Genomic DNA, 25,000 nt, shown 5'->3' on the forward strand with positions numbered 1-25,000 from the left:
CAAAAGAGTTTGTATTGGGAATTCCCTGGCAGTCCAGTGGTTAGGACTCCATGGTCTCACTGCTGAGGGCCCGGGTTCAATCCCTGGTCAGGGAACTAAGATCCCACAAGCCGTGCGGTGCTGCCAACAAAATAAAAAAATTTGTATTAAATGGGTCTATTTCACTTGAAGCTCTAGAACAGGCAAAACTAATCTATGGTCAAAGTAATCACATATTTTCCCCCCCTTTGAGGGACAGGCAGGGACTATGACTGGGCAAGGGCACGAGGAGTCTGATAGGAATGTTCCATATTTTGATCCCTACTTATCTCACATCATATGCAAAAATAAACTCCAAATGAACTCAAAATAAAACGATAAATACCACTCCAAAATGTGGAATGATTTAAAAAATAATAATTTTAAAGCAAAGGACGGCCTTTTAAAATACAACGTAAAATCTAGAAACCGTATAGAATAAGTTAACTGCATTGCTTGTGTTAAAGATTGAAACTTTAAAGACCAAAACACCACAAACTAGTTAAGTCAAATGAGAGACGGGAAAAACAATCGTGACATTTTATAGAGAGCCCTCAAGAGTCAATGAGACCAACAACCCAGCAGAAAAATGGGCAAAGGGCATGAAAAGGCAATTCAGAAAATACAGATGGCCAATTATCAGAAACTGTCTAATCTGTGGAGAAATTCAGATAAATACAATGAAATACTTTTCTTCTATAATATAAGACAACATTAAAAATATATTCAGCATTACGTGAGAATTTGAAGAAATTGGCACCCTCTCCCACCCCTTATGTTGCCGGATATTAACCAGTACAGCCTGTTGGAGAGCTATTTGTTAGTAGCTTTTTTTTTTTTTTTTTTGTGGTATGCGGGCCTCCCTCTGTTGTGGCCTCTCCCGCTGCGGAGCACAGGCTCCGGACGCCTGTGCTCCGGACGCGCAGGCTCAGCGGCCATGGCTCACGGGCCCAGCCGCTCCACGGCATGTGGGATCCTCCCAGACCGGGGCGCGAACCCGGTTCCCCTGCATCAGCAGGCGGACGCGCAACCACTGCGCCACCAGGGAAGCCCGTTAGTAGCTATTTTTAAAATAAAATGCACATATCTTTTGACCCCGGAATTCTACTTCCAATAAGTTAACAAAAACATATTCCTTCAGCAGAGATAGCTCTGGTTCACGGCTGTGCTGAAAACTGGAACAAACCCCAACCGTCAAGTAATAAGACTGATGAGCTCAACTGTGGTACAATCATATGAAGAATGACTACTCAGCTGTTAAAAGAACAAGTTCTTTTTATTTTCAGCACCATCAAAAAATGTCCTTAACATGCTAAGTGAAAAAAACAAATTAGAGAATATGGTGTGTAGCAGAACCGATTTTTTTTAAAGGAAAGACAAAGGCACACAGGCGTGTGCACATCTTTCTGTATTTTTAGATAACTGCAGACACATCGATAAGTCTGGGAAAATATGCCCACACTTTTAACAACGGGTTGCCTCCTGAATGGAAAGGAATTTCAACACTTTACTTAATGCACATCTGTATTTCCAAAGACCTTAACACAAGCATTTCTTTTTCTGTTAAAAAGAAAAAGAAAGCAAAAAGGATATACACAGGCCCTACTTTTTCCCAGTCTATAACTGTCTTTCTGTTGATTTTTCAGCACTCTTTGCCTTGGCAAAAACACTGACTTGGGCAAAACCAAAAATGCTCGATGAACTGTGGACCGCAGAGGTGACTTCATTCCAAAGCGAGGTCACTGACTGCTGTTCTTCCAGAGCTTATATACCCCAGAGCATGGCTGATATTGGTGCCTGCCTCTTAGACACTTCACACCCAATTCTTCACCAATGACCAGGTAAAAATATTTCGTTTTGTTTTGGGGCCTGAGCAATAAAACCTCCAATTACCAAGAGAACTTGCAGGACAGCCCAAATGCCCAGTTTTAGCTAATTCTTTCTTAAAACAGTAGGTGAATGTCACTGAATTCCGTTAGTAACTCAATGAATAAATACTAAGCAGGAAGAAAGACAAGGAAGACGCAGCCCCTGTCCTCAACAAGGTAACTGATTGTGACACAAGGCAGAATGAGACGTAAGCATTATAACTCAGGCCATGGCAGCACAGAGGACCTAAGGAGAGAAGACCTGCTGTTGGTGGGATCAGAAGTTATCGCTTGATGAACTAGGACTTGAACGCAGACAAATGGGGAAGAGGAGTGGGCGGAACATATAAGCGAAGGCCCAGAGAGCCAAGACAGTAAACCACATGTTTGGGACCTGATTAAAGGTATATGTAACAGAGGAAGCTGGTGGGGGAGGAAGTGGGGAAGGGAAGATTTGGGGCGGACGGTGAAGGGCATTAATGCCACGTGGAATCTGGCTTTTATGCGGTATGCAGTTTTTGAAAGCAATGTCTGTAAAAGTGACAACTCTGTTTTGGCCAGGCAGTATTTAAAAAGGAAGTTATTTTCCACAAGTCAAGTCAATAGGAGACTCAAGTAATTCTAAACACTCTCTACTTAAAGAAGGTTAAGAGCCTGGATAAGCAACGGCTGCTGAGAAACCTACAGAGGAAAATAAGTAGATGTGTTAAGTACCTCTTCCATCCTCTGAGTTCCCAAGAACCATGGAAACAAAAGTACAGTGGAGGGATCTTTAAAGAAAATGCAAACCTTCATTCAAGGTCCTTCTGATTCACAGGGCAGTCCACAAACACATTAGCAAAGGAAGTCAATTCTGAAAAACGTTCCTAACATTAGCAATGCTTATAAAATCCTCCATACCTTTGCTGGATCTCTTTGATGTCTTCTTATTTCCTTCAGAGGTAATTTCAATTTCATCAGGATTACCCCCCTCATCTTCAATTGCCTAGAGAGAAGGTAAAAAAAGATCACCCAAAAAGGCAGCACACAGATTTGACTTTCACAGAAGCTTCAGGTTGCTGATCTGGAAAGGGTCTCTCCCCACCTGTTCATTCGTTCTTTCTTTCTTTTATTTTATTTTTTGCAGTACGCGGGCCTCTCACTGTTGTGGCCTCTCCCGCTGCGGAGCACAGGCTCCGGACGCGCAGGCTCAGCAGCCATGGCTCACGGGCCTAGCCGCTCCGCGGCATGTGGGATCTTCCCGGACCGGGGCACGAACCGATGTCCCCTGCATCGGCAGGCGGACTCTCAACCACTGCGCCACCGGGGAAGCCACATTCGTTCTTTCTTTTTCTACGTTGGAGCAAGCAAGGGGTCTGGATTTAGACTGATTCTACCAGATCTTAGCTGTGTGGTCTCAGGCAGGCTTACTTAATCCCTGTGAGTTTGTTTTTTACTCTGGAACAAGGGGCTAATAAAAGTTCTTACCCTGGAAAGCTGTCATGAGAATTCTCATTATCCATGTAAAGAAAGCACTCACCAAACATTAGGGTTACCTATGACTTCACTCAACAATGGGCTGTTCGACCCTCCCTGATCCCCCCTCCACGCCACACCTGTACTAGGCACCTGTAGAATACTAACACTCACTGCCTGAGTTCCTGCTGTGTGTGGCATGGTACGGGACGTGACACGTACTACCTCATCCCTTCACAATCATCTCTGACTGACTCCAGAGGTCTTGCCATCAACCACTAGGGGGCCTGCTTCATCGGATACAGAATCATAAGGATCTCTTGGCAAGTCCCGCCTCCCGTCCCAAGAGCCTGTCCTTCACTTGAGGGGCCCCCACTTATGCTCTGCACTGTGCCAGGCACCAAGGAGGCACTCAGGAGAAAAAACATCAACAACAGAAACAACAACAACAAAACAAACAGGACTGAGCGTGTCAATTCTGATATCCATAGACACTGGGCTTCACGTTTAGGTTTTACTGAAAACCCTGTCTTTACTGGATTCTCAAACTCTGTTTAAACCCATTTCAAATGCTGTTTTATTTGTAAACAGTTTCAAAAGTCTCAAAGATTCTGAGGAGTTTCCTAGCTTGGAAAAGTCTAAATTCAGAATGCAGCGTGGAGGCTCCACACCTAACCTGTACCAGGAACAAAGAAACCTCTCCCTTCTCTCTGAAGCCAGAACCAGAAGGAAGAATTGGAGTTACGCCCTGGCATCAAGGAAAGCACAAACATAAAGTCTTTCACTCTCTTCCTGGAGACAGAAGATTCTGGAACACCATCAGGAAAATACAAAAACTACCCCAGACAGAAGGTGTACCAGTTTGCCCCTCAGTGTGTCTCCTCTAGGTGTAGTGTTCACAGGGTCATCCCTAGGGGGGACTTTAGACTACGAGACATCCTTACAGGCCTTGCCAAACTACACTTTGTGTTTTGCCTCCACCTTTCCCTCTTTGCCCTTCCTAAAAAAAAAAAAAAAAACCTAGATGATGGAAGTACAAGAGAAAAACATCAGTACTTCCAGACTTGCTTAGGCAGGGTAGCAGATAGGTATATATGCTAATGGTATTTATGTATTTTGAGCATATCGCTAAGAACCTGAAAAGAAGGAAGAAGGGATGGGTTTGTCCCCTCAGAGACGTTAGTGATGGAAGATCACACCAGTCTCAACCCCCGCCTGACGGGAAGGTTCAATACCATCCTATCAGCATTGCAGGCTTGTGGACTATCTGGGGGAATAAAGGCTAAAGTCCCCCAATTTGACTGTTGATAGGAGGCCTTGCGGCTACTAACAACATGGATCACATGTCCCCGGGTGCCAACCCTCACCCTCCTTGCATCTTCTCCAGGTAAACATCTCGGTGGATGAACCGCCTGCCCCGTCTGGGTAAAGGAAGTTAGCAACCATAGCGAAAGAAAACAGACTCAAGTTAGAAAGGCCCAACTAACTCGGAGCAAATAACTCACTACTCTCAAGCCTGAGCTTCCTCATCCAGATAAAAGGAAATAATCGTTACTTCCTCTAAGCAGCAATTAATAAATAAAACTCTGATCCTCTGTTGTTTGGGAGGCCGGAGGGTGGAATGAGAGACAAACCGCACTGTCTCGGGGGGTGGGGGATAGGTAACAAGGCTTAGCGATTACACAGAAGTCCCCAGACAAGAGTCGCTAGGCGGCAAAAAGAAAGAGGCCACCGGAACAAGGCAAGCACAGGGGAAGCAGAAAGGGCACAAACACTTAACTCCCTGCTTTTCGCACGCATCCCTCAGAACCCTCGAGGTAGGGGGTTAAAAACCCCTGTTTGCAAATACCAAACGGTGGCACAGAGAAAAAAGTGAAACGTGACAGCGATCGCACCTTGAGTGTTTACATGCGCTGGGCAACACGCCAAGCCCGTTTCATGCCATTTTACCTAATCCTAACGCGAAAACACTATTATTTTCTTCTACTGGACACAAGGAGAAACAGGCCCAGAAGGGATTAAATGTCTTCCACGCTCAAGATCACGCAGATCTGACGGAGCCTTTAGATCCTCCCCAAGTCTGTTTCATTTCTTGTGGTTATTACAAATAGCACTTTTCCCTCCAGGCTAAATCCCCAAGCCCGTACTGGCAAATCCCCAAACCGTTTCCCCACCCCCACCCTCTTTGAGTAGTCCCTCGATAACGGTTACTTTTAAAATTAATCCCCTATTCAAGGCTCCTGGGCCCTAACAGATCAAGAAGCATCTCTCTTCCCAGAGGACGCCCCCGCGGCCGACACGGGCTCAGAAAATCGGCTGGCCTCGGTTCAAATCCCGACCTCCTCACCCCGGCCGAGTGACCTTGGCCGAGTCCCCTAACACCGCGGAGGAAGCGGGGATTTCAGGGTTCCGCGTACACTTTCAGAGGCCGGAATGCACCCCAACCGAAGAAAGCCCTTGAAAAGCAGGAGCTGATGCGGATAACACAAGCGCTCGGCCGATGTCACCCGTCACCCCCAACCTCCCCCGTTCACGTCGAGATTTTTTCTTGTTCTCGCCCCGATGCGGCGCTGGGCTTTGAACCTGCGCTCGGCGGGGCTCGAAGCTCCCGCTGGGGCCTGGGAGGAGCCGGGAGAAGCCCGGAGCGCCAGGCCCGGCGCAGGCCGCAAACGGGGCCGGGGGCGGACCCCGAGGCCAGAAGGCCACCGTCGCGACCGCGAGGGTCCCCCGACCCACCTCCTGCCCACCCCCAGAGCCCCGACTCTACCTTTTTAAGCCGCTCCATCAAAACGCTCTTATTGCCGCTCGAGTCCAGGTTCCGTTTCCTCAGCTCCGCCCGCAGATCGATCACCCGCAAGTCGCTGAGGCGCCGCGTCCCGGTCTCCGACGAGGCGGAGCTCAGAGCCGCTGCGCCCGCCGCACCCGAATCGCCTAGGCCTGACAGAGTCTCCGCCATTCCAGGGACCCTGGCTCCGCCGCCCACTTCACAGAAAACCGGGCTGGATTTATCTCGGCTCCTAGCACAAAATGGCGCCGCTTGCGAAGGAACCGCTCCAGCCGCCCCGGCGCGCCTCGCTTCTGCGCAGGCGTACCCGGCGTGGGTTCGACGCTCCAGGTCGCGTCTGCCCATGCGTGGTGAGAGCCTTGGGCGGGAGGGGGCGGTGTGTGTGCGGAGGGGGGATACGCGCAGGCGCGTGTCGTCTCGCCGGCCTCCCGCCGCGAACTGACGGGACACATGCGTACTGCGGTTACGGCGCCTGCGCGTTGTGGCCGGACACGTGCGGTTGGTTGGCGCACGAGCTCGCTTACTGCTAAGAGCCCTGATCCGGACGGCGCGCATGCGCGGCCGGAAAACGGGGCGGGAGGAAGGGAGTGCGTTTTCCTCTCAGGCGGCGCCATTTTGTGCTCAGAGCAGCTACAGCCGGCGGCGGTGTGTGGAATAGGTGGCAGAGACGGGAAACCCGGGATGGCGGAGACTCTGGCAGGGTCCGGCGACTCGGGTTCTGGCACAGCCGCTGCCGTCTCGGGCGCCTCAGAGGTCGGGACGCGGCGGCTCAGCGACTTGCGGGTGATCGACTTGCGGGCGGAGCTGAAGAAGCGGAATCTGGACACGGGCGGCAACAAGAGCGTCCTGATGGAGCGGCTCAAGAAGGTGAGGCGGCCCGGGGCCCCGGGGTGGCGCCTGAGGCAGAGGCACGCCCCCGCGCGGGCCTGTCACTGCGACTCCCCGGGGCGGGGCGCCCTGGCCCGCTTCTCTCGTGGCCGACCCCGGCCCGAGCTGTCAGGTCCCTGTGGGGTTGTGTGACCTTGGCCCGTCACCGGCCCTCGCTGTACTTTGCCTCCTCCTTTCCCTCCCGTCGGTCGCCTCCGGTGCGCTGAAAGCCCGTTTTAGCCGCAGGGTGGCCCCTGGACTCTTCCCGGCGCTGTGTGACCTTGGACAAGTGCTGTCTCCTCCCCGCGCCTCAGTTTCGTCCCCTGCAGAGTGGATGATTGAAGAGCCTTTGATGTTTCCCAGGAAGGGGGGGGCTGTGCTTGTTCTTGTCCCAGGACCTTTGCTCTTACCGTGCCTTCCACCTGGCTGCTCGTCTCCCAGGTTTCCATCTGCCTGGCGCTTTGTTGTCATTTTGGGTTTGTCTGAGATGTCGCCACCCTGCCCACCCTTCCTAAGTGTTGTTCCATCTTTCTGACTCCCTGTGTCGCACCATCCTCTGTTTCTTGCCCCACCTCGCAGCACTTAACACAGAGTTGGGTACCGGGAGTAGGGGGGAGGTGTACCCTCCCTGATGGGAACAGGCTCTTGAGAGTAGGGCCCTTGTGCGTTGAGCGCGGAGTCCCCAAGCACGCAAAAGGCACTGTCGCCTGCAACCACCAACCTGCCTTCTACCCAGTTTGTTCAGTCTTCTTCCTCCCCCGAGGTCAAAGGTGGCCTGTCGAACAGCACGCAGCCCTCTCTACCCATGCCAGACCGAGTGCAGCGTCTCTGGTTTGTTACATCGTTGACTTAAAGTAGAGGTAGTTTGGAGGTTAGGGACCATTTCGGGACTCGTCACAGACTCTGGAGCCCCAGCTCACACATCTCTTTGTCTTTTGGGTGGGGGGCCTCTGCAGAGAGAACCGAGTGACACTGGGTTCTTCCTGTGTTTTGGGGGCTGGCAGCCCAGATACCAGAACCAGAGTTGCTCTTTGCAAGGAAAGGTTTGCGCTTGTTCGCTGGGAAGTTGTTACCTAGGAAGAACAGTGTTTGTCCTGCAGCTCTTAGCCACGTTGTAAAACTTGTCTCTTCCCAATAGGCGGTTAAGGAAGAAGGGCAAGATCCTGATGAAATTGGCATCGCGTTGGAAGCCACAAGCAAGAGGATGACAAAGAAATGCGTTAAAGGTATCCGCTTGAATTTGTTGCTGCTTGAGGCCTCTGCCTTGAGAGGGCTTCTGTAGAGAACTGGTTGTTTAGCGTTCTTCCTGCCCTCCAGGTCGGGAGAGCGGCCCTCATTGTCCTCCATCTAACAGTTAGGCTTGCTTTTCCACCACCTAACGTGTAACGGTGTCAGGGTGCTGCGGAGGAGTAAAGAGATTTGTAGGTGCCAGGTAAAATTAAAATATGTACTGAAAACCTCGCAGCTCTTGTCTTTGGGGTTAAAAAGAACTAGAGTAAGGCACTCTCTGGAAGCTGCCCCAACTGGTCTGAGCAACCACACGCACCTGCTTGGCTTCCTTCCTAGTTCAAAAAACTGCGCCTTAAACCAAGGAAAATGACACCAACCAGAGATACAACAGAACCCAACTTCCCTGGGGTCCAGAATAGATTGTCGGAGTATTTGCACCCAGCCCATTTTAACACAGGTTTTTTTATTTTTTAATCAAGATATAATTCACATACTGTAAAATTCACACATTATTTAAAGTGTATAATGCTGTGCTTTTCAGTGTATTTACAAGGCTATGCAACCATCACCACTCTAACTCTAGAATATTTTCATCACCCCAAGAGGAATCCCCTATGCCCATTAGCAGTCAGTTCCCATGTCCCTGCTCCCCCCTGGCAATATCTAATTGAGGTTCTGTCTTTAAGGATATGTCTATTCTGGACATTTCATATAAATAGAATCATATAACATGTGGCTTTTTGTGTCTGGCATCTTTTACTGAGCATAATGTTTTTAAGATTTATTCATGGTGTAACATACATCAGTGCTCCATTTTTTATGGCTGATAGCACTTATTTTGGGGAGGATTTACTTCCATAAAACTTCGTAACCTCATTAGCTGTTGCTCTCATTATCAGATTTTACTGTGATAAGGACAGTGTAATTTGAAACTCCCACATGACAGGCTTATTTTCTTGAAGGGTGCTGCACAAAAATTTTCACAGCTATATGTGTCCCATTCATCTAAAGAAGTGCTCAATTCAGGCAATGGGAGACAGCTGCTTAGAAAGTAAAAAGAAATGACCTTGTAGCATTTTCAACAACTTCAGTTTATGTTTTTTATTTGTTTTTCTTTTTTTTGTGGTACGCGGGCCTCTCACTGTTGTGGCCTTTCCCGCTGCGGAGCACAGGCTCCGGACGCACAGGCTCAGCGACCATGGCTCACGGGCCCATCCGCTCCGCGGCACGTGGGATCTTCCCGGACCGGGGCACGAACCAGTGTCCCCTGCATCGGCAGGTGGACTCTCAACCACTGTGCCACCAGGGAAGCCCCAGTTTATGTTTTTAACAGCTTTTTCTAGCAGAACAACTTTTCCAAAACTCATCTAACTGTTTAAATCTTGTGCATGTGTTTTGAAAGGTTAAATTTTTGAGTTAGGTTACATAAGGAATTGAAGTCTAAAACATTGGTGTGTGTTTACTGCTTGTGAAACTGTCCGTATTTCAGCTATAAACACTGACTGTCCAAACAAATACAGATCGTGAGGGATGGGTCTGTAGCAGGAAACATACAAATACCTCATTGTACTTTGCTGTCAAGTTACTAGTGATCTGAAAGTTTGGTTTTGAATAGTTGACACAACTTAATAATCGTTTAGAACTTTTTTTGTGTAGATGCTCATTTAAAACGGTGAGGTTCAAGCCCTACTAATCAAAATGTTCTTGGCTTCTAACGGGGATCTTTGAATCATTAGAAAAACTAAACCTTAGCTGAGTGCTTCAAATATATGTCTGAATGTCTGGGTTAAAGCATAAGTCAAATCAAAGCTACTTGGAGTTAGCATTTTGTCAGAAAAGCCTCTATTATAGTTACTTCCATTGGTGTAAAGAGAGTGTTTGTACCAGTACAGGTAGCTGTTGCTGGGATTTGGGATTTAAAAGGCACTGGTCCCTTCCCCTTCAAGGAAGAAACAGGTGGGTGAGGTCCTGGGGCAGAGGATAGCTCCTGCAAATTGCAGAGCTGGTGTGTCCTTCGGAGGCGTGTGGGCACATGGTTAGTTATATGAAGTGCTAGGTCCTCGTGGTGACCTGGTTGAAATTAGGTCCTCGAGATTAGTAGGAATCAACCAGTTGGTTTCCAGAGTCTGCCACAAAGTTGGACTAAATCTGGGAATTCATGAGTAACCACTGCCTTTCAAAAGTGAAAAGTAGCTGAACTTTGTAAGTTTCATTGTAAGTAGGAACAAGGGGCCTTTCCCCAGCTCATCTAAATGCGCAAAATTGCTGAAAACTGTGGGTGCGTTTTGAAAGATTAAAATTTTGAATTAGGTTACGTTTGGGGTTAAAATTTGATTTTCTGGTGTCTGTGCCTGTTTCCTGTCCCGTTCCCCTCCACCCTTCAGCTTTTAGTCAGGCAACAGCAGGCCCTTGGGATTTGGGTGTGGCCTGTCTGCCCAGCATTTGTCTCATCGTCACTCCCACTTAGGGTGCTTTTTGGTGAGGCTTTTTGGGCTGCCTCTCTTCTATTTACATTCTTTGTGGGTACTGCAGGCTATTATTTGAGGCTTAGAAATTGGGTGCAATTATCAAACATTTTGTTGTTGTTGTGGTACGCGGACCTCTCACTGCCGTGGCCTCTCCCGTTGCGGAGCACAGGCTCCGGACGCGCAGGTTCAGCGGCCACGGCTCACAGGCCCAGCCGCTCCGCGGCATGCGGGATCCTCCCGGACCGGGGCATGAACCTGTGTCCCCCACATCGGCAGGCGGACTCCCAACCACTGCGCCACCAGGGAAGCCCTCAAACGTTTTTAAACAGCGTATTTCAAAAGGATATTCAGGGTTTAGATATAGTGGGAGGTGGTACAGCTGAGTTTTTGAGTTGCAGCTTTGGAGCAGAGCGAAATTCTTGCATTAAATGCAGATAATAAACCTGCTAGCATTGTGGGGAGTATTAAATAATGCGAAGAGTAGTGCCCAACGTGTAATAAAACAACATTTTTTAGTAATCATTGATAATAATGGCAAACGAGATAACTGAAGTGTAGACATTGCAGTTGGCATCTTTAATCAAAGATTGAGGTTTCTTCAGACTCACAGAGAGAACAGACTTGTGGTTGGGGGGGTGGGGAGGTTAGGGGAGGGATGGAATGGGAGTTTGGGGTTAACAGATGCAGTGTGTTATATACAGGATGGATCAACACCAGGTCCTACCATATAGCCCAGGGAACTGTATGCAATGTCCTGTGATAAACCATAATGGAAAAGAATATGAAAAAGAAGGTATATGTATAACTGAATCATTTTGCCGTACAGCAGAAATTAACACATAAATCAACTAAACTTCAATAAAATAAAGATTGCGGTTTCTTGCGTTTAATTTTCTCTTTTTAAAAAATTATAGAAATGAAAATGAAAGTAACTCTTATTGCTTAGTGTTTTAACCATGGTTGATGGATTGCCTTAGCCATATCCATCTGTATGTTCTACCGCTGCATCTTCACACTTGCGTGTGTAAAATATCCTCGTGCATTTTTTTTTTTTTCCTTCGGTACGCGGGCCTCTCACTGTTGTGGCCTCTCCCGTCGCGGAGCACAGGCTCCAGATGCGCAGGCTCAGCGGCCATGGCTCACGGGCCCAGCCGCTCCGCGGCATGTGGGGTCTTCCCGGACCAGGGCACGAACCCGCGTCCCCTGCATCGGCAGGCAGAGTCTCAACCACTGCGCCACCAGGGAAGCCCCCCTTGTGCATTTTAATAAGAGTAGATCTGTCTGGTAACTTTGTGGACATTTTTCCATATCATTAAATAGTCTTTAAAGGCATAATTTTTTCTTTTTTAAGTTGCAAAGTGTGTGGTATGCCACAGGGTTTTGCAGACTCGGCACTGTTGGCAATTTGAACTGAGTGCTTTGTGGTAGGGTGCTGTCCTGTGTGTTACCGTGTGCTGCACAGCATCCCTGGCCACTGTCCACTACATGCCAGTAGCACTGCCAGTCATAACACCAAAATGTCTCCAAACATCGCCACGTTACAGCCCACTCCCGCCCTGACTTCCCATACTGGCATCCCACATTTGAGCATAACGTGCCATAGTTTGCTTCCCTTTGGGATATTTAGTCTGTATGCACTCCATAGAATAAGTAACCTTTGTTTTGAATTCCTTGTCAGACATTTTAGTGCACATCCTAAGGGGAATTCCAGGATAAAGGTATGTACATTTTTAAGGCTGTTGTTACATAGGGAGCCCAAAGATTTTACTTCCTTTCTGAGTCTAGAAGTTTCCACTCTCCTTCCCTTCCAGCCCCATTGCGAATACCTAACATAACTCTCAATAGTCCCTTTGCGTTCACAGAACTCAGGGTGAAAATCGCCTTTATGGTAGCCTTTGCCTTTTTGCCTTGAGCAAAAAAAAGTTCCTGGGCTGAAGAATGACGGAAGGCAGGGGGCCTGCTTACAGTGGGTGGAGTGAAGGGGAACCAGCAGGTCCGTCGTTGGGCTCGCTCTCTTAGGTTGCAGTTCTTTGGGTGCTATATGGACATTACATTTTTTAATTTCCTCATTGGGAAATGCCTATGTTTATCCTTTGCTCATTTTTCTTTAGGGATGTTAGTCTTAGTTTGGAGTGGTTTTGAAATCTTTTGAAGCTTTAGGATATTTTGTGCAAAGTCAAAATACTTTGATAGTGTTACAGAAATCCTAGATTTTTATGTTCCAGTTGAGACAGAACTATACATGATAGAAGAACAGGCACATTTAGCTTCCCTGTAACATGTTCTCACCAAGATTGAGCTGTGTCATCCTGCATAAACTAATTATGAGGCCAGAACCTGAATGTTGTCTGATTGAACAATTATTCTGTAATTAGGACAAAAGATGGAGGAGGAAGGCACAGAAGACAATGGCCTGGAAGAAGATTCCAGAGACGGGCAGGTATGTGGCATCACAGCTGAGATGGCGGCAGGAGCTCCGCATTCTGGTCCACCTGGTCGCTGACACCTTTCGTTCCTCATTACAGGAGGACATGGAAGCAAGTTTGGAGAGTTTGCAGAATATTGACATGATGGACGTTAATGTGTTAGAAGAAACCGAAGTCGAGAATAGCGGTGCTCCAGACTTCGGGGAGGATGGCGCTGACAGCATTCTCGAGTCCCTATGCGAGAGCAAAGACTACGTGGCCGTGCAGCTGAGGGAGCTCCCAGCTCAGTTCACAGGACACTCTGTAGGTAACGCAGATGCAGTACAGCGCGCTGCAGCCCTGGGGCTCCTCGCTGCTTATGTGCTCTTTGTCAGAGCCAGAGCACGCAGCTAAATCACCAGTCACCATAAACACTTAATTCGACGTCTAAACCTTGGGGTAAATTATATCCATTTAAACTCCACATAGGTCAGATGTTAATTAATGGCTAACTTTTTTGTGTTGTTGAAGGATATTTTTATAATTGGGTAGGAGACACTTTTCTTAGCATAAGTTATAAAATGAAAGGTTGACGCTGTTGATGAAAAGTATTTTCCTTAAAAAGAAAAAAGGTTTAAAAAAAACTGTAGAAAGGTAAGAAAAAAAAGTTCATAATCTCGCCACCTAGATAATCCTGTTGATATTTTAAAGATGTATTCCATGTATGAATTTAGACAGTTATATTAGAAGATGTGAAATACAGTGAAGAAAATATTTGTCCCCCCAGAAGAACTCCTCCAATTAAAGGAATTCACTATTAACTTCTTGTGTATAAGGGATGGCTTTAATTCTGTTGCCAGCGTCGCTTTCCCAGCTTCTCACTTGTCATCTGTTGGCATAGAGCTCTCTGGTAGCCCTCCTAGAACTGATGGCCAGTTTAATCTCAGTTTAATCTCACCACCTTGGCATGCCCAGCCATCTTAGTTTGGTTTTATTTAAGGCATTCTAGCTTTAAATTGGAAGAAAAAGTGCCCTGTAGGACTGAACTTTAAACTTTACAGGTGAATAGTCACAAATTTCACGTTATCACCACAGCTCGGCCTAGGCTAGGCAGTGAGCTTTGATTTGTCCTCTCAGTGAGATTCTGTTGTGTGTGAATTCTTTCCATAGCATGGACTTGGCTTCTAACTTCTTGGTTAACGGAAACATCCAAACCTAGAAAAAGAAAAAAGTATGTGGGGAGGAGTATTTTTATATTTCACTTAAAAAGTTAAAAGGTTTTCTAACTTAATAATCTTTAAGATACCAGTTTTTTTTTGTATAGTAGATAATAAAAAGAGAAAACAGTTAAGTTAAATGTTTGTTTTATACAAAGTACTGTAGAAGAAAGTGCCCAGTTATTATTTTACCTTTTTTTTTTTTTTTTTTTTTGCCAAGCTGCGTGGTTTGCGGGATCTTAGTTCTCTGGCCAGGGATCAAACCCGTGCCCTTGGCACAGAAAGTGTGGAGTCCTAACCACTGGACTGCCAGGGAATTCCCTATTGTTATTTGAAAAGCATTGCTACCAAGTGAAATCAGAGGAGTGCAAAGTTCATTTTCCTTTTGAATTCAGCTTTGGAAATTCTGCGGCCGGGTGGTGTATGCTGACCACCAGTGTGTGGAAACTGCCTGGGAAATGAATTTGCTCGTTCATTCATTTGGCCAGCGTGGACAGAGCGCCAGCCCTCTGAGCCTCTGTCAGAGACGCTGGTGCCACCTAGTCCTGGAGTGGGCCTGGGGGCTGGGAGGCACGTGATAAACAATACTGTAGTCCCCCCACCCCATTACCCATGGATTTGCTTTCTGAGGTTTCAGTTACGCACAGTCAACCGGGTCTAAAAATATTAAATGAAGTAAACAATTCTTAAGTTTTCAATCGCATACCACTCTCAGTAGTGTGATGAAACCTTGCGCCATCCTGCCGGGACAGGAATTATCCCTTTGTCCAGTTATCCACGCTATATATGTTACCTGCCTGCCAGTATAGGAAAAAACACAATGTATATGAGGTCTGGCGCTGGCTGAAGTTTTAGACATCCATTGGGGCTTTGGGAGCATATCCCCTGTGGGTAAGGGGGGCCGCTGTGATCCAGCAGTGGGCTTGCAGATGGCGGTAGGCATTGTGCAGGAAATAGACGTGTAGGTGGCCTGGAAACTGGTGAGGTGTAGGCCTTGGCATTCATAATTCTGTCTCCACAAGATACTCTTGCATTTTGTCTTTCAGGTAGATGGGGAGGGCTTCGAGAACACTTTGGATGCTTCACCGTTGGACTTGAAATTGCCTCCGGTAGGTTACTACCTGGTTCTGTGGCTGGAAAGCTGACGTGAGTGGTTAATTTTCCATAGTGGAAAAGAGTGTGGGTGTGTGAACAATTCATTGAGCATCAGTCCTGAGCTGGGTGCTGGGGATAAGAGGTTGAGCCAAATTGTCAGTGTCAGGGTTTGCAGCCTGGTGGGCGTGGTGTTTATGACCAGTGAGTGTAACTAGAAGGTAGAAGTTTGGGTGATTGAGTTACAAAACCATGAGAGGGCTTCCCAGAGGAAGTCCTTTGTGTTCAAATTGAGGTCTGACAGGCCAGCCGAGGTAGCCAGGTGAAGGGGAAGACGACTCTGGAGCAGGAGGGGGTGGTGCATTGTAGGGATGGAGAACGCAGGGCGGGAGTGGGGCTGCAGAGACAGGTGGGTCTGACTGCCAGAGTCCAGGAGCCTTTGTCTTCCGTTCAGGGGGAGTTAGGGAGAGGTGTTCAGCAGGGTGGAGAAAGTCTTTCGTTGACACATTTCAGTTATAAAGAACAGTTCTGCGTTGGGAGAAATATATTTTTTTCCAAATCCGGTGTGATGTGTAAAGCAGCGACCATGTGTGTGACCTCTTCCTGGACCGTGGGAGTCGTTGTCAGCTGCAGAGCCCAACTCCAAGGGGGGAATGGGACGGGCTAATATTACTGCTACCTGTCTGCTTTTGCTGGGGAGAAACCAACACAGTGAGCTTGTCGTTGAATTATTGTAGAATGGAATACTTAGTTTTGAGTGGAGAAACTTGTTTGGAACAAGCAGTTATTCATACTTGATTGAAAGTTGTATCAGCTAGGGGAATCTGTCCAATTTTTAAAGTGCTTTGTGGATTTTCTTTGTCTTTCCTTCTTTTCAATAGGATATTGAAGAACCTCTATTGGAGCCAGGTACTGATAAGAGAGACACAACAGTTATGGTTTGAAAGTTTTCCCACTGTATTTTTTAAGCTGTCTATATATTTTAAGTTGTTTACGGTGTTGTAAATTATTTTAATGGTGGACAATCCAGATCGTACAAGGATCAGAGATTGGAAACCCATTCATATCACCAGATCTGTGGAAGTACCGTTCTGGTTTCTGGAGGTTAAATACATTTGTTGAGATGTAGTGATTACTTTCATCTCTCTAACCACGTACAGTGGCATTTAAGTAATTCCCCCCAACCCCATGATTCTTCCATGTGTTTCTACACATGAAACAGATCTTGTGATATTTGCTGCAGTCATTTTGATTAATGCAGTTAAGGCAGGATAAAGCGGTGGTCAGGGCACTTATAGCCTGAGAAGTGACTGGATTCCAGAAGAAGAAACAGTTTCTTCATGAAAATTTCCAACGTGTTGTTCCCCTTCTGGACTGCGTTTATCTCCTGCCGGCGGAAGTTTCTGGTTTTCCTGTTGGACTGTTCTGTTCAAAGAATTTCAAAGAAATTTGGAAATTGAGCTGTCCTTGAATGGTGATTGCGTTCGATTGAGCACCTTGGACATTGGAAAAATAAGTCGAAGACCCAGACTTGAACAGAAGCATGAAGACTGTCGAGAAGCAGCCACACGGTTGTAGGTGTTTAAACCTGTGGGGCCTTTTCTCTTCCATGTAGCGTAGAGGCTTGCTCTCGCAGGCGGTTGGAGCGCAGGTAGTGTAACCAGTGTAACTTTGTGTACCCGCGGGTTTTCCAATCTCTGTGTAGCTAGCAGTTCTCTTCGTGTTAGTGTGGCAGCCGTGCCAGTTCCACATTTGTGATTGCTTTATTTCCCTGGTAATTAAACCTTGTGCCATTCTATTCCTGTTAAATCCGTAGAAAATGAGAAAATACTCGACATTTTGGGGGAAACTTGTAAATCTGAGCCAGTAAAAGAAGAAGGTTCCGAGCTGGAGCAGCCATTTGCACAGGAAACAAGTAGCGTGGGGCCAGACAGAAAGCTTGCGGAGGAAGAGGACCTTTTTGACAGCGCCCATCCGGAGGAGGGTGATTTAGATTTGGCCAGCGAGTCAACAGCACAAGCTCAGTCGAGCAAGGCAGACACCCTGTTAGCGGTAGTGAAAAGGGAGCCCGTGGAGCAGACAGGCGATGGCGAGAGGACGGACTGTGAGCCTGTAGGGCTAGAGAAGCCAGTTGAGCAGAGTAGTAAAGCCTCAGAGCACACGGAAGCCTGTAGCGAGGAGGCCTCGGAAGCGCCCCCGGAAGCCTCAAGCCCAGACCCCAGGGATAGCAAAGAAGACGTGAAGAAGTTTGCTTTTGAAGCTTGTAATGAAGTCCCTCCGGCTCCTAAAGAGTCCTCAGCCAGTGAGGGCGCTGATCAGAAAATGAGGTTTGTTTTTTCTCAGTTTTAGACCAGACGCTATCTCCTTTTCATTGGTCGTTTAATGACACACATAAGCTGTTTCTGCAATTGGCCAGCCAGACTGATGCAATTGTAGTTTACTTCTAAAGTTTTATTTCTCTTTGTGTATTTTTAATGGGTGATTTCAATTCCTTTTGTTTTTCTCAACCTACTCTGGTTGTGCTCTTAAATTGTTAAGTGTTATCTTCAGCTAAATCGAATTGACTTTTAAGAATCTGCCATTGTATTTGGGGGGTCAGATTTCCAATATAAGCTTGTAAAGGTGCTGTTAAAATTTTATTTCAGACTAATTTTCTGGTAGGTATTCAGTTTTAGCACCTATCATACTTTGATTTAGTTGTCTTTCATTTAATTCCTGTACGAGTAACATTAACTTTTGTCTCTAGCTCTTTTAAGGAAGAAAAAGATATAAAGCCAATCATTAAAGATGAAAAAGGTATGACTTAATTTACATGGCAGGGAGCCATCTACGGATCCCTTATTTTGGGAGGGAGGGGCCTGCAAGTATCCACAATTTGGATACAGTAGTTGGTTTTATTATGGATTACTGGAATTAATCATCTAATGGTATCTTGAGAGACTGGTTTTAAATGTTGATGAGTTTCTGTATTTTATGCCTTTGTTGTGATTATTGCTTATGGAATAGTGAAAGTCCTATTACAGGACAGGTCCACCTGTGGAATAATAGAATTTTAGAAAGTGCTATCTTGGTTGAGAGCTGATCATTGAAGCCATTTCAGTTTGTAACTGACATGACGTGATTATTCCTCAAGTAAGAAAACTCAGTTTCTGTGATCCAGATTTTTCGTCTTCTGTCCAGTTTGTTGGCGGTAATTAAATTCTTGACTCAGAGGAGTCGAGACTGGATTTAGTTAGGGTTTAAGAGAGGGCTACATCTTAGGAGGAGTGGTCGAGCTTACTGTTGTTATGCCTTGAGGTAAAGCATAATCATCTCCCTCCTGCTTCAGGTCGAATCAGCAGTAGTTCTGGAAGGAATCTGTGGGTCAGTGGACTGTCTTCCACAACTCGAGCGACAGATCTGAAGAACCTTTTCAGCAAATATGGAAAGGTACATTCCCCTTGACCTCCTGTCACCGTGCCTTGATTTGGCACTAAAACATAATAAATCTAAGAGTTTAGGAACTTCATACTCGCTGTTAATTGTATTGGTTCTTGTTTCTGGTTGGGGGAAAACAAACAAGAACAAAAACTCCAAGGTGGGGGACCCAACCAGTGGTGGGTAGTAAGCCTTGTTTCCTGGTTGAGAGTGGATGACAGGCAGGGTAGACAGCTTATAGAACGCTGCTCAGAGAATGTATGTAAAAGCTACAGTCTACATGTCCCTGCCGTGCTTCCAACTTCTCTTGAACAGACTATCTTTTAGCCAATACAAAACTTGAAGCTGGCATGATGAGGTTTTTTTCCCTTAACGGTAAGTGGAGAGTTGGTCTCCATGTATCTTCTACCATCTAAAGTATGTAGTTTGAGAATTGGAGCAGGACAGTGGCTTAAAAATAAATAAGTGGGGACTTCCCTGGCGGTCCAGTGGTTAGGACTCCACGGCTTTCACTGCCAGGGGTGTGGGTTTGATACCTGGTTGGGGAACTAAGATCCCACAAGCCGTGTGGCCAAAAATTTAAAAAAAAAAAAAAAAAAATTAAAAAAAAATTTTTTTTTTTAATATATCAACTGATATATTGGTCACGGGAGCAGGAGGAAAGTAATACAGTTTAGAAGCCTTCCGAGGAACATTTAAGAATGATTCTGTTGTCTTGGAATTAGGTAGTGAAATAGTCTTATCAGAAGCCATAACGACTGCCCTGGTCTGCTGGGGGCCTGTGGGGAGTGACCCTCGGGAGAGAAGTAGGCGAGGTACCGCTCAGCGGCAGGAAGTTGCAGGGATTCCAGGCCGAGGTTTGGCATCTGTGTCATCCTGGCTGCCCAGGTCATTCCTTTGCTCAGGTCCTTGTTCCCCAGATAGGTGTTAGTGAAGGGGTTAGGGAATGAAGCAGACAGGACCCAGAAGAAGCATTCCAAAGGGTGTAGAACACTATTAAGCCCAAACCTATTCACTCATTTAGAATCAGGCACTGATTGTAAAGCCAAAACAAACATACAAGGGTATTGACATCATAGATCTTACATTGGTGGAAGGTCGCTTAAGAAATAAATACATAACAACGTGTTATGATAAGTATATTGAAGATTACAGTGTGCCATCGGTGTGTGGTAGGAGGGCCTAATTTAGATTTGGGAAGTAGGTTCAGCAGTCGTCACTGAGGAAGTGACATTTAGGCCAAGGGCTGCGTGATTAGTTTGCCTGGCCCTCGGAGCTCAGCTCTGGACCAGAGCAACAGGACCTAGGAAGGCCCCGCAGCGGGACAAGGCTCTGGAAGTGCATGAGCAGACAAAGGCTTCTGTGAGGAGCTTGATAGCAGAGGACAGGAAGCAGGGAAGGGGCACAGACAGGAACATGGGAGCTTTTTGTGGCATCTGCTCTCACTTAGGTTTATCTGTCATCGGAAGTGGTGCCCTCATAAGGATGTTTGATGGAAACGTCAAATGACTCCATGATTAGCTCAGCCCTCTCATTGAGGAGAGGGAAGAAGGCAAAGCTTCATCTCTATTAAAAAAAAATTTTTTTTTTTAATATATCAACTGATATATTGGTCACGGGAGCAGGAGGAAAGTAATACAGTTTAGAAGCCTTCCGAGGAACATTTAAGAATGATTCTGTTGTCTTGGAATTAGGTAGTGAAATAGTCTTATCAGAAGCCATAACGACTGCCCTGGTCTGCTGGGGGCCTGTGGGGAGTGACCCTCGGGAGAGAAGTAGGCGAGGTACCGCTCAGCGGCAGGAAGTTGCAGGGATTCCAGGCCGAGGTTTGGCATCTGTGTCATCCTGGCTGCCCAGGTCATTCCTTTGCTCAGGTCCTTGTTCCCCAGATAGGTGTTAGTGAAGGGGTTAGGGAATGAAGCAGACAGGACCCAGAAGAAGCATTCCAAAGGGTGTAGAACACTATTAAGCCCAAACCTATTCACTCACTCATTTAGAATCAGGCACTGATTGTAAAGCCAAAACAAACATACAAGGGTATTGACATCATAGATCTTACATTGGTGGAAGGTCGCTTAAGAAATAAATACATAACAACGTGTTATGATAAGTATATTGAAGATTACAGTGTGCCATCGGTGTGTGGTAGGAGGGCCTAATTTAGATTTGGGAAGTAGGTTCAGCAGTCGTCACTGAGGAAGTGACATTTAGGCCAAGGGCTGCGTGATTAGTTTGCCTGGCCCTCGGAGCTCAGCTCTGGACCAGAGCAACAGGACCTAGGAAGGCCCCGCAGCGGGACAAGGCTCTGGAAGTGCATGAGCAGACAAAGGCTTCTGTGAGGAGCTTGATAGCAGAGGACAGGAAGCAGGGAAGGGGCACAGACAGGAACATGGGAGCTTTTTGTGGCATCTGCTCTCACTTAGGTTTATCTGTCATCGGAAGTGGTGCCCTTATAAGGATGTTTGATGGAAACGTCAAATGACTCCATGATTAGCTCAGCCCTCTCATTGAGGAGAGGGAAGAAGGCAAAGCTTCATCTCTGATATGCAAACTGACATCAGTATCCATCTCAGCAGAGGCTCTGGCCCTGTATGGGGTGCTTTGGACAGATCGGGGCTTTCTTCAGGCAAAAGTGCAAATGTCAAGGTCTGCAGGGATCCTAGGGAGCATGTATCCCCCTCACCATCTCACCGTCGGGTACAATGAGGTCTAGAGAGAGGAGAGCACTTGTTCACGTTGACCCACTGAGTTCAGAGGAGGTCACAGCCAGAAGCCATGGCTCCTGTGTCTCAGACTTCTTGTATATCCCAACCCTCACGTCTTTGAATGTCCTCTGGGAATGTTTACACTTAACGGAAGCATTGGTATGGTAGGGTTTAAATCTGTGCTCTTGCTCTGTGTTTTGTATCTGTCCTGTTTCTTCTTGGATTCCTTGTACCTGTTTGCTTTTTTTTTTTTTTTTGATATGTACCATTTTTAAAGTCTATTGAATTTGTTACTGTATTGTTTCTGTTTTATGTTTTGGTTTTTTGGCTGCAAGGCATGTGGGATCTTAGCTCCCTGACCAGGGATTGAACCCACACCCCTTGAATTGGAAGGTGAAGTCTTTTTTTTAAGACATTTAAAAATTTTTTAATGTTTTTAAATTTATTTTTGCCCGTGTTGGGTCTTTGTTGCAGCACGTGGGCTTTTCTCTAGTTGTGGCAAGTGGGGGCTACTCTTCATTGTCGTGTGTGGGCTTATTGTGGTGGCTTCTCTTGTTGCAGAGCACAGGCTCTAGGTGCGCAGGCTTCAGAAGTTGCGGCACGCGGGCTTAGTTGCTCCGCGGCTTGTGGGATGTTCTCAGACCAGCAATCGAATCTGTGTCCCCGGCGTTGGCAGGTGGATTCTTAACCACTGAGCCAACAGGGTAGTCCCTGGAAGGCGAAGTCTTAACCGCTGGACTGCCAGGGAAGTCCCTGTTTATCTGCTTGATTTTGCATTGCATATTTTTTTTTTTAATGATTTGTACCTTACTAGTTGTATCTAGTCTGTGTAACTAGTTTCTATTTTAGTTCCTCGAGGTATAAAGTTGGGTTGTTTATTGGAGATTTTTCTTGCTTCTTGATGTAGGCATTTATTTCTGTGAACTTTCTCCTTAGATTGCTTTTGCTGCATCTCATAAATTTTGATATGTTGTATTTCCAGGTTCATTTGTCTCGAGGTGTTATTTGATTCATCACAGTCTATCTCCCAGTGACTTTATACCAGTTCCCAAGTAGTATGAGAGCCTTACAGCAGTGCACTGCCATTTTCCCCTCCAGCCTTTGTGACGTTATCTTACGTTTTACTTCTATTTAATAAAGCACACAGTGCATTATTGGCTTTTTTTTGGTGAGTTGTTTCGTTTTTAAAGAAAAGTGAGTTTTTAGTTACTCGTGTATTTACCATTTTGGGGTGCTCTTTTTTCCTTTTTGTTTGTCCACGTTCCTGTTGGGTATCATTTTCTTTCTTCCTTAAACATGTTTTGTAGTGCAGCATTGTGGACGGTGAATTCTCACGGCATATGCATGCCTGAGAAAGCTGTTGCTTTGCCTTTGTCTTGCTGGGTATAGAATTCAAGGTTGGCTGCTTTCCTCCAGGTGGCACAGCCGCTCTGCTCCTTCTCGCTTGCGTCCTCTCCAACCAGCTGGCTATCATTCTCACCTTTGCTCCTTAGTCTCCGTGCGTCTTGTCTTCCTCTGGCTGCCTTCACGATTTCTCTTTACCACCGGTTAAGTTTGCTGCTGCTGTGCCTTGGTTTCGTTGGCAAAGTTTTTTTCCTGTGCCCCGTGCCTATGAGGACATATGGCTGTTGCTCTGGTTCGTTTTGTTTTTTCTGTCTTTTTTCTCGGTTTCATTTCAAATGGTTTTTCTTACTACGTCTTCAAGTTCCCTAATTTTTTCTTTTGTCATGTGTGTCCTCAGGCCCATCTGGTGTAGTCTTTTCCAGAAATTCGGTTTGGGTATTTTTAAACATCTTCATGTGCTTACCTGACATGCTCAGTTGTTGCTCTGCCTTCTGGAACGTACAGGATACGGCCCTCCTTGTTCACTAGTTCTGTCATTGTGTCATTTCTATTGACTTTGTCCTTTTCTGTGCTAGAGCCCTGTTTTCCTGCTCCTTGGCTAGCTAGCCTCGTTGTCTTTGATGCCACGTGATAACTTTCACCTTGTTGGGTGCTGGTCCTTCCTGTGTCCCCATAAATGTCTCTGCGTGTTTGCTGGGTCACAGTTCAGTCACTTGGTCCTTCTGAGGCTTGTTGTTAGGCTTCACCAGTCAGGCTAGGGCAGCCTTTAGCTCTGGCCAGCTTTGTCCACTCCTGAGGCTGGACCCTTCTGAGTACTCAGCCTCATGCCCCCGGGAATTACAGGCTCTTCCACTCTGGCTGGTGGGGTCACTCTGGTAATAGTGAACCGTTTATGGTCCTGAGTGAGCCCAGGGGATTGTCCCCTCTGCCCGTTGCTGGTGGGTGTCTGCCTAGCCTGGGCAGTCACCTCACACAAGTGCACACGGGTGTGGGCAGCCCTCTCCTCTGTGGTATTCTGATTGCTTGCTGCCTTCACCTCCTCTGACTCTGAGCTCTGTCTGTTCAGGGATGCTGCCCCTCACTCCCTCCTCCCTGTTGCTGGCTAGAACTTCTAGGTGGTATGCCAGAGCAGTCATAGGAGACACCCCTCCGGTGTTCCCCCCTTGCAGCGGTCACCATCCTATGCGGCCTGCTGTCCAGTGTCTGAAAACCCTTGTTGCCCACATTTCCTCTGGGTTTTTAGTTTCAGGCGGCAGGAGGGTAACTGCTTGGTGCTCTGTCCTGGCTGGAAGCGGAAGCCCTCTCTGCATCATGTCAGAGCTGTTCTCAGCCCGGGCCTGCACGAATTGGGGTGCATTTCTGAGTCAGCATCCCCGTAGCTTTCCATGGGAACAGTGGAATTGGAGAAAAAGGTCTGAGTGGGAAGGACTTTTGATTAATTAACTGGTTGTGGTTAATGAAGTCTAACTGTCTAGCTTTTCTTGTTTGTATTTTGTCACTGTGAGGGTTAATTTTAGAAGCAATTGTATTTTGATAGGTCAGGATTTATTAGAACCACTTTAATAACTTGTTATGAAGAACAGTAATTTCCAGAGCAGTAAAAACAAGTGGAAATGATTCTGATGATCAGTTAACTGCTAGCAGTTCTTGATACGTAGTGTGGTTATTTGCATGAGAAAATAAGAGTACCCTTTTCTCACAAAGGTTGTTGGAGCCAAAGTGGTGACCAATGCCCGCAGTCCCGGGGCCCGGTGCTACGGGTTTGTCACCATGTCAACATCCGACGAGGCCACAAAGTGTATCAGCCATCTCCACAGAACTGAGCTTCATGGAAGAATGATCTCTGTTGAGAAGGTGAGGCTGTTCTTGTTGCTGTAACTCACAGTGCTCACAGGCCAGAAGACCTGGTCCCTAACCTGTTTCTGTCTGTGTTGTATTTTAGGCCAAAAATGAACCTGCTGGGAAGAAGCTGTCTGACAGAAAAGAATGTGAAGTGAAGAAGGAGAAATTGTCTAATGTTGACAGACATCATTCTGTGGAGGTCAAAGTTGAAAAGTAAAGTGCTTTTTTAAAACCTTTCTCTTCAGGAGGGCAGGTGGCAGCCACAGGGTCACCAGCTCCTTATTTAA

The 25,000-nt window shown here is 46.6% G+C and overlaps 2 protein-coding genes across 2 annotated transcripts; one reads left to right on the plus strand and one right to left on the minus strand.

Annotated features, from left to right (window-relative positions):
• Window positions 1–26: 26 nt before the first annotated feature.
• Window positions 27–6,486, minus strand: LOC114485302 (scaffold attachment factor B1-like). Its single transcript, XM_028486483.2, has 2 exons — window positions 6,109–6,486; window positions 27–2,871 (listed from the first exon to the last, which is right to left on the minus strand). Exons 1-2 carry the CDS (start codon window positions 6,469–6,471, stop codon window positions 2,734–2,736), a joined length of 501 nt encoding a protein of 166 aa, XP_028342284.2. The 5' UTR covers window positions 6,472–6,486; the 3' UTR covers window positions 27–2,733.
• Window positions 6,487–6,673: 187 nt separating this feature from the next.
• Window positions 6,674–24,930, plus strand: LOC102992476 (scaffold attachment factor B2). Its single transcript, XM_028486482.1, has 11 exons — window positions 6,674–6,993; window positions 8,132–8,219; window positions 13,067–13,131; window positions 13,217–13,420; window positions 15,360–15,422; window positions 16,287–16,314; window positions 17,222–17,732; window positions 18,152–18,201; window positions 18,734–18,834; window positions 24,576–24,725; window positions 24,814–24,930. The coding sequence occupies exons 1-11, from the start codon at window positions 6,808–6,810 to the stop codon at window positions 24,928–24,930; spliced, it is 1,563 nt and encodes a 520-aa protein (XP_028342283.1). The 5' UTR covers window positions 6,674–6,807.
• Window positions 24,931–25,000: the final 70 nt, after the last annotated feature.

The sequence above is a fragment of the Physeter macrocephalus genome, unplaced genomic scaffold (assembly GCF_002837175.3).
Source record: "Physeter macrocephalus isolate SW-GA unplaced genomic scaffold, ASM283717v5 random_1252, whole genome shotgun sequence".
Taxonomy (NCBI): Eukaryota; Metazoa; Chordata; class Mammalia; order Artiodactyla; family Physeteridae; genus Physeter; species Physeter macrocephalus.

Bases quoted from the DNA above. Each gene is read 5' to 3' on its own strand.
- LOC114485302 (XM_028486483.2), bottom strand. From the start codon at position 6,471: ATGGGCAGACGCGACCTGGAGCGTCGAACCCACGCCGGGTACGCCTGC. The intron at 2,872-6,108 runs GTAGAGTCGGGG...CCTTCTCTCTAG, and splicing joins TGATGGAGCGGCTTAAAAAG to GCAATTGAAGATGAGGGGGG.
- LOC102992476 (XM_028486482.1), top strand. From the start codon at position 6,808: ATGGCGGAGACTCTGGCAGGGTCCGGCGACTCGGGTTCTGGCACAGCC. The intron at 13,421-15,359 runs GTAGGTAACGCA...TTTGTCTTTCAG, and splicing joins CTCAGTTCACAGGACACTCT to GTAGATGGGGAGGGCTTCGA. The intron at 17,733-18,151 runs GTTTGTTTTTTC...TTTTGTCTCTAG, and splicing joins GGCGCTGATCAGAAAATGAG to CTCTTTTAAGGAAGAAAAAG.